Source organism: Mastomys coucha, unplaced genomic scaffold (genome assembly GCF_008632895.1).
Source record: "Mastomys coucha isolate ucsf_1 unplaced genomic scaffold, UCSF_Mcou_1 pScaffold22, whole genome shotgun sequence".
Taxonomy (NCBI): Eukaryota; Metazoa; Chordata; class Mammalia; order Rodentia; family Muridae; genus Mastomys; species Mastomys coucha.
In genome coordinates, this window is record NW_022196905.1 from 137,147,546 (window position 1) to 137,156,904 (window position 9,359).

Here is a 9,359-nt window from a genome sequence, read left to right on the forward strand (position 1 = left end):
GAGGAGGAGGAGGAGGAGGAGGAGGAGGAGGAAGAGGAAGAGGAAGAGGGGGTAAGGAATCCAGAATCCAGATAGTGATTGGTCATGAATGCCTTTGATCCCTGCACTCGGGAGGCAGAAGCCGGCAGATCCCTGTGAGTTTGAGGCCACCCTGGTCTACAGAGCAAGTTCCAAGAAAAACAAACAAACAAACTCATTACAAATAAATAAATAAATAAATAACCCTCAGCCCCAGAACAGCCAGCCTCCAGATAAAGTAGTATCAAAGGATTCTAGGTTCAGAACTGCTGAGAAATGTGTAAAATAGTTAGAAAGGGTATTTGAGCCCTAGATAGACCCTCACTGGAGGATTCTAGGCAGGTGCTCTACCACTGAGCCATACCCCAGCCCCTCACTGGGGGATTCTAGGTAGGGGTTCTACTACTGAGCCATGCCCCTAGGCCCTTACTATAGAATTCTAGGCAGAGCTCTACCACTGAGCCACACCCCCAGACCCTCACTGGGGGATTCTAGGCAAGTTCTCTACCATTGAGCCATGCTCCCAAGCCCCTCACTGGGGGATTCTAGGCAGGTGCTCTACCACTGAGCCACACCCCAGTCCCTCAATGGGAGATTCTAGGCAAGTTCTCTACCATTGAGCCTTGCTCCCATGCCCCTCACTGGGGGATTCTAGGCAGGTGCTCTACCACTGAGCTGCATCTCAAGAGTCCTACTTTTTATCTTGAGTTAGCATCTCACTATGTGATGGCTTTTACTTCCACTAAAAGTAGATGTGATGCTTCTCTGGGCAAGAGAGATGCCAAGGACCCCTGGGCTTCCTGAGCTGGGGTGGCATGTGCATATGCCACTGGGTTTCACAGCCAGCAACACAAAAATAAATAAATAAATAAATAAATAAATAAACAAACAAATAAATAAGTAGACAGGCCAACCAACCTACCGACTGACCCTGGAACAGGCTCAACTCCAGATGATGGTTTTTCTGTTGTTGTTTGGTTTTGTTTGTTTATTTGTTTTTGAGACAGCATCTTACAAATCCCAGGCTGGCCTCAACCTATCTCCACCCACGATTACACGTATATGTTACCAATGCAAGGTTGGGGATCAAACTCAGGGTTGCATGCATGGTTAGTAAACAATCTACCAAGTAAAGTGGAAGCCCTGGTCCCTTTAGTTGGGGTTGGAATGCTTGCAGAGATGCCTAAAATCTAGACTGAAAACCACATCATGGGGTGGAAGCAAAATCAGACTGGACAGCAGCTGGTCCATCAAAAGGAGTCAAGACCATCCTTAACCGGCCACAACCAAAGCAAGTGGTTCACTTGTAGACTGAGGCAGGATCATGAGTTCCAGATCATGTTCTTAGGTATGCAGTGAACTGGAGGTCCACCTGGGCTATAGCAGACCCTGTCTTCTAAATATGATATATATGTGTACATACATGTGTGTACATGTGTATATTTAGATCCACAACAACAACAACAAAATACAAACACGTCCCACCACCCCAGGTGATTATCATATGCACCCCTAAATTCCCAGCACTCAGGAGAATCATAAATTCCAGGCCAGCCTGAGCTTCACAAAACTCTTGTCTTAAAAGGAAAAAATAAGGTCAGGCATGGTGGGACATGCCTTTAATCCCAGCACTTTGGAGGCAGAAGCAGGCGATCTCCTTGAGGTTGAGGTAAGCCTGGTCTATACAGCAAAGGCCAGGCCACTCAGAGCTATACAGTGAGGCTTTGTTTAAAAAAATAGAAAGGGGGTGTGGAAGTGCCTCAACCCACCTTGTTCCCAAACTGTTCCTCCCACCCCATGAACATCTCTGACCAAAACCCAGGGCCTCTTTCTTTGTGTGTGTGTGTGTGTGTGTGTGTGTGTGTGTGTGTGTGTGTACGTGTACGTGCTCCTTCTACCATGTGGATCCCAGGGATCAAACTCAAGTTCTCAGTTTACCAACAAGCTCCTTTACTCACTGAGCCATCTTGCACACATACACCCCTTCCCCTTGTATGTTTATTTTGGAAGAATTTCAATTTCAGAGAAGTTCAAAATAGTTAAAACTAGTTAAAACGAACTACCATCACCTTCTACTAACCTTCTACTCTTAGTTTGTTATCTTGACGTTACCTGCTGTCTCCCTCAAACATGCCCGGACACCTATATTGAAAATATTCTTTTTTCCCACTTGCCCCAGCCATCTGCAAGACAGTGGCAGCCATGGTGTCCCAGCCCCTAAATACTTCTGTGTCCTTATCCCCAGATTATAAGAACAGCATTTAAACAACCTAGGCAGTGACTGGTGTCTGGGGATGCTGTACTGACTGACTCATCACTGTGGGCTGATCTCCGGCTCATATTCCAATTTATCCAGTTGCCTCCACGATCCTTCAAAATGGTGTTTTCCCCCCTTAACCCAAGACCCAATCTCGGCTCCCCACTGCCTGTAGCCATGGTCAGTTTTTCCGTTGTCTCTTAAAACAGACTCCCTGCCTACCTTTGCCTTACATACCACTGACTTTTTTTTTTTTTAAGAAACCAAGCCAGTTTTGTAAAATGGCTGTTTAAAATTCCAAGACTCCACTGCTGGTCTTCAGGGACCGGGTAAGATCTGCCCCACCCCATGCCGTCTATCTCCCGCTGGGCCGACTGATCCAGGGCTCTCCAACCTACCTCACCCAGCTCTGTTTCTGCATTCTGTCAACTGTCTGCTCTTCAGACACACAAAAGAGTTCATTCTGGGGATGGCTGAGGTCAAGCCCTCTGACCTGGCCCTTCACCCCAAGGGCCACACCAGACTCAGGGAGTTTTATTTCCTACATGGCCTGGGTCCTCATGATTTGTGAGTTTATTGCCTGGCTCCCACACTAGAAAGTGAGCCCCAAGGAGGCGCAAAGCCTTCAGTCTGTTTGGTTCCCTGCCACAGTTCCAGGGCCCAGTCTGGTACCCGGTGAGCAGAGAGGCTCTTGGAAACCATTTGCCAAGTAAATGAACGATCCAAAAAGGAAGGAAAAGCCAGGCACCACCAAGATGAGCCAGAGGGCAAAGTGACCTGTGGTCACACCTGAGTCTGATCCCAGGACCTCCACTGGGCAGGAGAGAACCAATTCCAGCAAGTTTATCCTCAGACCTCTACTGCAGCCCAGTGTGTGCATGATGCAGTCTGGTGTGTACCCAATGCAGTCCGGTGTGTGTGTGTGTGTGTGTGTGTGTGTGTGTGTGTACACTCACACTCGCGCGCATTGAAAATGTAATAATAATAATAAAAAAAATAGAACACAAGCAGGAGGTGACCACTTTAAGAGCCAGGGGGCCCAAGGGGCCCTTCTAGGTTCTAGAACCTTCCCCATGCCTTCCTTCCTTTACTGCCTTCTGACCAAAGAGAGGGTTCAAGGAGAAAAAAACAAACAACCTTATCTTCTCATCCCTCCTCTCCAGCAGCCAGTCCTAACTGATTAATCTTTCTAAATCAATCCCAGTAGGCTGACAGGGTAGATTCCTGAGTTGGGAGCCCACGGCTGATTGCCTATTGTCCAAGGGCCAGGTCAAAGTGCAGTACCTCCTGTGTCTACATCCCTGAATCCCGCCCCTCATTCAGTCCAGGGTGTGGGTTCAGAGAAAATAAGCACCCAGGTACAAGATCTCGCTAACCGCACTTTAACTGAAAGATGGAGCCTTCCCAGTCCCACCCCCTACCCCCACCCCCACCCCCACCAACTCCAGCAATTAAGAGTCTAGCCCACTGGTCAGTCTCACTGACAAGCTTTGAATATCCACTGCTCAAACTACAGCAGGACCTTATAGCAAGGGAAAAGAAAGAAGCCACCACCCTGCTTCAATCCAACTGGTGTATGCGTGTGGTATGTGTATGCATGTGATGTAAGGTGTGTGTGTGGGGGGGTGTTTGTGTGTGTACGTGTGGTGTGTATGTATTGTGGTGTATTTGTGTGGTATATGGTGTGGTGTGTATGCGTATTTGTGTGTGTATGTGTGTGTGGTGTACTTGTGTGGTATGTGGTGGTAATGTGTGTGTGTATTTTCAAGGAACAGTATCATGGCTGGGCAGCCCCAATTACCCCTGCTCCCTCCATCTCTGCCTCCTTAAGTGCTGCGTAGGTATGAGCCTCCATACTGACACCCGTTCTTTATTTTATTTTTAATTTCACCTGAGGAAAGGGCTGGAGCCTTCAGCCAAACCCACATCAGAGTAGAATGCTTTGCCTACAACAGACTCTCAACCAACAGCCCTGCTCCCCTGGGGTCAGCAGGCCAAGCTCCCCCTGCCTAGTGAACTTTCACTGGGGCCTCTGCACCCCAGCAACCAAGAATCATCCTCCAACGGGACCAGCCAGAGGTAACAAAAACCCTCTTCCCTCTAGGCTGCGTGGCCCTTGCAAATCGCTCAGTTTCTCTGACATTTTATACAAAAGTAAACAAATAAAGACCAGTCTGATAAGGCTGGCAAGATCTAAGGAGCTGGCAGCCAGAAAAAAGCACGGGGTGGTGCCCTGGGCAAAGATCTAGCACCTGCACCCCCTGCAGAGAAAGCGAGGTGGGGGAGGGGTGTCTGGAGTCTCCATTCCTGCCAGCTCCTCTGGTTTGAATGGGGTACGGTCCCATATCGTGGTTAATGGGATTAAGTATGGCTTCAGCTCTGGGCCTTGACCTGGGGTCCGGTCTATCTGCCCTATCTAGAGGTGGGGACAGATGGGGCCAGTGGGAAGTAATAGAGCTGCGAAGGCTCCCACTTTTCCCTCTCTGGTAAGCAAGGCCTCGAGGGGACTGCAATGACTTTCCTCCTATTTCCTCCAGGCCCTCAAGCTACCCTGTACATAAGTCACACAGCTCCAAGCAGAGAAGGCCATGACACAGGATTCCAAAGCTGCTTCCAGCTGGACTTCCTAGTCTACGACTAAGTCTCTTCATCCAGTAGATGAGGGGTTAGGCATGGAAGGCAGTCTGACTACGCTACTGCCACCAGGGTTGGAAAATGCTGTGCTCTTAGAACGACAGCGGCAAAGAATGGCTATCGTCATTGCACTCAGCCAAGCCTGGGCCAGATCCCAGGCAGACCTGGAGCAGACGACAAGCTGAGATTCAGCAAGCCAGAAATACCCTGAGGTCAGATTCCCATGCCACAAGAGGAGCCCCTGCCGCCACTTCCAGCTAAACCAACTAACCCAGAGACCCCAAAAGTCGCATATGCACACACCCATAAACCTCCAAAGGCCCCTCTCAAACGGGGCTGGCCCAAATGGCCTTTGTATCCCAAAGCCGCCCCCAATTCCTGCCTTAGGTATGGTCCGATGCCCCACCTGAGTCGCAGGGCACCATTCCTGTATGAATCTGGTCTTGTCACCACCCCCAAGCCCCGAGAGGACGCGCCTCTAGTTCTCAAGGGGCACAGGCACACCGGGGGAGATGACCCGGGTCCCTGCGCCCCCGCCGGTGGGGATCTCTGCTCGCCCCTCCCCCGCCAGGCGCTTCACAAAGGCCCTTTGTCCCGCTGAGTCCCGGACTCCCAATTCTAGAAAAGTTCCAGGAGAAAAAATATCAAAGGCAGAAGCTAATTCGACGAGCCGTAGTCACCCTGGCGGGCAGGGGAAGATACTGAAGTGATGGCTCTGAGCCCCCAGAGTGGCCAAGTCTTGTTCCAAAGGACGAGGGAGCAGGTTCCCGGGGAAATCGACCAGGGTTTTTTTGTTGTTGTTTTGTTTTGTTTTTTGTTCTCTCTCTCTCTCTCTTTTTTTTTTTAAGGAAGAGTTGGAGTGTTCTCCTTAAGCCAAGCGCAGAAGCGAGGAGCAGCCGGGGAGGAGGGACCGGCTTACGAAGCCGCCACTGGGCAAGTCTGCAGGTCCCAGACTCCCTCTCTTCCGGCGCACGGTGACCAAGACTTGGCTCAGCCCTGCCTGCCCCTCTGCTCCTTCCCTGTGCAGTCCAGTGAACGGTGAGGGACTGGGTCTTCTCAGCCACCACCTCCTGCGCGCCACCGAGGGGTAGCCCCTGAAGCCCGGGCTCTGCTAAGAGTGGCGGCTGGGTTGTACCGACCTATATCTTCCCAAGATAACCAGGGTCCCTAAGATCTTATGGGTTCACCACTGATCAGGCTCCTAAAACTGGGGTCACTATTCTCTTTCATTCTCCCACACCCACCCTCGGGGGCGTGGAAACCGCCCGGGACGCGGCTACACGCGGGGATAGAACCCAAGACCCACCAGTGCTTGCCAAGAAAAGGATCTAAGATCCATACGGGAGCGGCTGCTGTCTGTCTTCCGTGGTGTGGAGCCAGCATGGCTGTTTTCGCGCCTATATTTTTTTTTTATTTTATTTTTATTTTTATTTTTGTAAACTCCACTTCCTCAAGAGCCCTCGGACTGGGATCCTCTAGGGTGGCTGTGACTGCAGACACTTGAGCCTCAGGAGGACTGAGACTCCCTGGTACACCAGGGACAGGTCTGTCTTCCTGGAGACCGACCTCCCTCTGCGCTAGGAGCTGAGTCTCCCGCACACCCTGGTGAAACTGGATAGAGACGCCCATCTCCAGCCGCCTAGGTTTGACCTGGGCTCCCGCCCTAAGATCCCCATCAAAGCTGGAGGGTGGGTGCCAGCGCAGTGCGCAACACTTACCCGGGTGTGGGTGTAGGTTGAGACCGGCCATGTATTTCCCGGGTGGCGGCGGACCTGGCAAGCCCGAGGAGGGCAAGCGTCCGGCGGTGGCCGCGCCCACGCGGTGGCTGTCCATGGCCAAGCCGGACAGCAGCGGCGGCGGAGGGCCGTGGACGGACCGCTGGGGCCCGAAATCTCGGCCATCCATCCTCCGCGGGAGTGCCGCGATCAGCCTCCCCACCCGGCCCGCCGGCCTGCTTCAGTGGGACTTAAAAGTTCGGCCTCGATGTAGTCCTAGTGTCCTCGGGTGGCGGGCGCTCCGCGGCGTGCATGGCGGCGGCCAGCGGGGCTTGCGCTCAACCACGGGCCCGCGGCCCGGGGCGCATGAACCGCCCGCGGTGAGTCCCCTCCGGGCGGCTGAGCGGAGATGAGGAAGGAGGCGTACACGGTGTCTTGGTGAGGGAAGACCGCGGAAGACACAGAAGAGGAAAGGGGGAAAAGGGGAGGGGAGAGAGAGGAAAAAAAAGAAAGAAAACAAGTTTGAGAAAGTCGCCTCGCCCTTCAGGGTAGGAGAGTAGCGAACCGAGCTGGTGGCTAGAAATAAAATCAGGAGTAGCCGCCCTCTCTCCTCGAAATGCGAAGACCTACGGTTCTTGCTCCAGCAGCTCAGGGTTCCCAGGGACCTGGCTCAAGAAAGCGGCCCCGGCTCACTGTGTCCCAGCCCCGACTCTTGCCTGCGAAGTCCTCTGTAACTGGGGAAGGCCACTCAACCGACCGCGCCCGTTCAGCTAAATCCAAACCCGGAGTACTTTATTTTTCAGGCGTCACAAGCTCCGTTGGTTTAAAACTTAGAGTGCTTTTGAGTTGGTCGAAATGTGTCCATAATGCCATGCCACTATCTGATTCGCAAAGTTTAATGTTTAACCTTTTTGGGGCCCTCGTCTCCCTTTTTTTTCCCTCCCGAGTTTTGGATCTCCTTGTGAGCCGCCAATAATAATAATAATAATAATAATAATAATAATAATAATAATAATAATAATAATAATAGTGGGGGTATTCGGTCTAGGGGTTTTTTGTTGTTGTTTACCAAGGTCAGATATGAAACGGGCTTATTTTTAAAGAAAGATCACCGCCCCCTCCTGCTGCCCCCGTTGGGTCACTGGGAGTCACAGAATCCGAGTCCCCGAGACGTGGCATTCTCGCCTATGAACTGGAAAAAGACTCCTTCAAAACAAGATTTGGTTTCATTTTCCAACGCCCAGGCCTGGGAATACTGATGCCCGGAGGACGTGGCCTGGTGTAGAGGATTTGGGGATCATCAGGGAAGGAAGAAAGGGGCTCCAAAGATATCGCTTCTACCTTAGCTTTGAGACCCACACCTCCCCCCAAAATAACCTACAAAGGAAAAAAAAAAAAGCCTTAACAGTGCGGGCCAGCGGAGGGGCGCCTCCCCAGCATCGGGTAAACCCCCCGTAATTCCTGTTTAAGCTGTTTGTTTAAAAGATCTGTCGTTCTCCTGTTCCCAAGGGGGTAAGAAGGAGGTCTCAGAGAGCCCACCCTTTCCTCACTGACCATCTACCAGCCCGGGGCAGCTCTAGATCCCCTGGTTCCGGGAGACCCGGGGCGCTCTAGCAGCCGGGGACTAAGCCACAGCCACGGGCTCCCGGGTAGCCAGCCGCCCTACGCCCAGACCCAAAAGTCCTCTTCCCCCAACTTTGCTAAGGACGCCTATTTTAACGTGGCTTTGGTTACAAACACCCCCTCTTCCTCTCGCCCTCCCTCGCTCTTATCAGGCTCCGGTTACCAGAATCGCGTTTACTTTTGAAAAAATCTAGGATCGTCACAGCCCGGGATACTTGTCTCAAAGGCGCCAGGAGCTTCCCGCATACGCTTAAAGATAAATATTCTTTAAAGGCAGCGTTTTGAAAAAGGCAGTGCCCAGGCGCCCCACTTTAAGGAAGTCGGGGTGAAGCCCTACGGAGCAGCCTTTGCCACAGCTGAGAAGCTGGCGTGGCTATCTGCGAGGTTCCACTGCGTCCTTCTCTACTTTGCCCCTCTTAAATGCAGCTAAAATGGCTGAATTCCTGCTTTTAATTAAAAACAGCCTATAATCGAAACCGTCTTGGCGTCCCCGGGCTAGCCCGCCGCCTGCCGGGAACCGAGTAGGGAACCGCCGCCCTCGGCGGTGCTGCAGAGCGGGAGCTCGGGTGGGAGTCCGGGGCGCAGCGATGCGTCCTCTCACCCTAGTCCCTGCCCTCCGCTTCCCTTCTGGGGACCCCGACAGTTTCGGGGACCCCTGCCCTGCGGACCCGAGGGGTGCGCTGCACAAGTTCGGGGAGCATCGGGGCCCGGAGCGTACCTGGCGCGGCGGGGCTCCGGGCTCCAGGCTCCGACGGCGACTCCGGCAACCGCCGTGGTTCCTGGCGCGGCTAGGCGCCCGTACTGCCCGCCATCCCTCGGCCGCCGCTCCCCTCCGCCACCCGCAGCCGCCTCACACTTTTTGCCCGCCTTTCCTTTTTTTGGTAGAAAACCGCTCCCCGGGCCGGGCGCGCGGCGCGCCAACTCCTCCGCCCTCCCGCGGCCCCACTCCCGCAGCCCCCGGAAAAGCCAGCTTTCCTCCCGCCGAGCTCCCCGCTTTTTAATAAAATCCAGGTAGCGCCGGTTTAAAGAATCCCAAATCTCCATATACAGCCCGGGATTGGAAAAGGTACATTACACAACCCCCCTTTCAAGTTCCTCTCCCTGGATCTAAA

The 9,359-nt window shown here is 52.9% G+C and overlaps 1 protein-coding gene across 11 annotated transcripts in view; it reads right to left on the bottom strand.

Annotated features, from left to right (window-relative positions):
• The window catches only part of Tnrc18 (trinucleotide repeat containing 18), a 101,493-nt gene that overhangs the window by 90,924 nt on the left and 1,210 nt on the right, over positions 1 to 9,359 (bottom strand). For 7 of the 11 annotated variants that reach the window (XM_031338589.1, XM_031338584.1, XM_031338588.1 and 4 more), the window contains exons 1-2: positions 8,966 to 9,103; positions 6,628 to 7,058 (exon numbers count right to left, since the gene is read on the bottom strand). In XM_031338589.1, the coding sequence (XP_031194449.1) occupies positions 6,628 to 6,814 (187 nt within the window). In that variant the 5' untranslated portion in view covers positions 6,815 to 7,058; positions 8,966 to 9,103. Of the gene's footprint in view, positions 1 to 6,627; positions 7,059 to 8,965; positions 9,357 to 9,359 lie in introns of those variants that run through there. The other 4 variants (XM_031338592.1, XM_031338590.1, XM_031338593.1 and 1 more) reach the window with 3 other exon arrangements.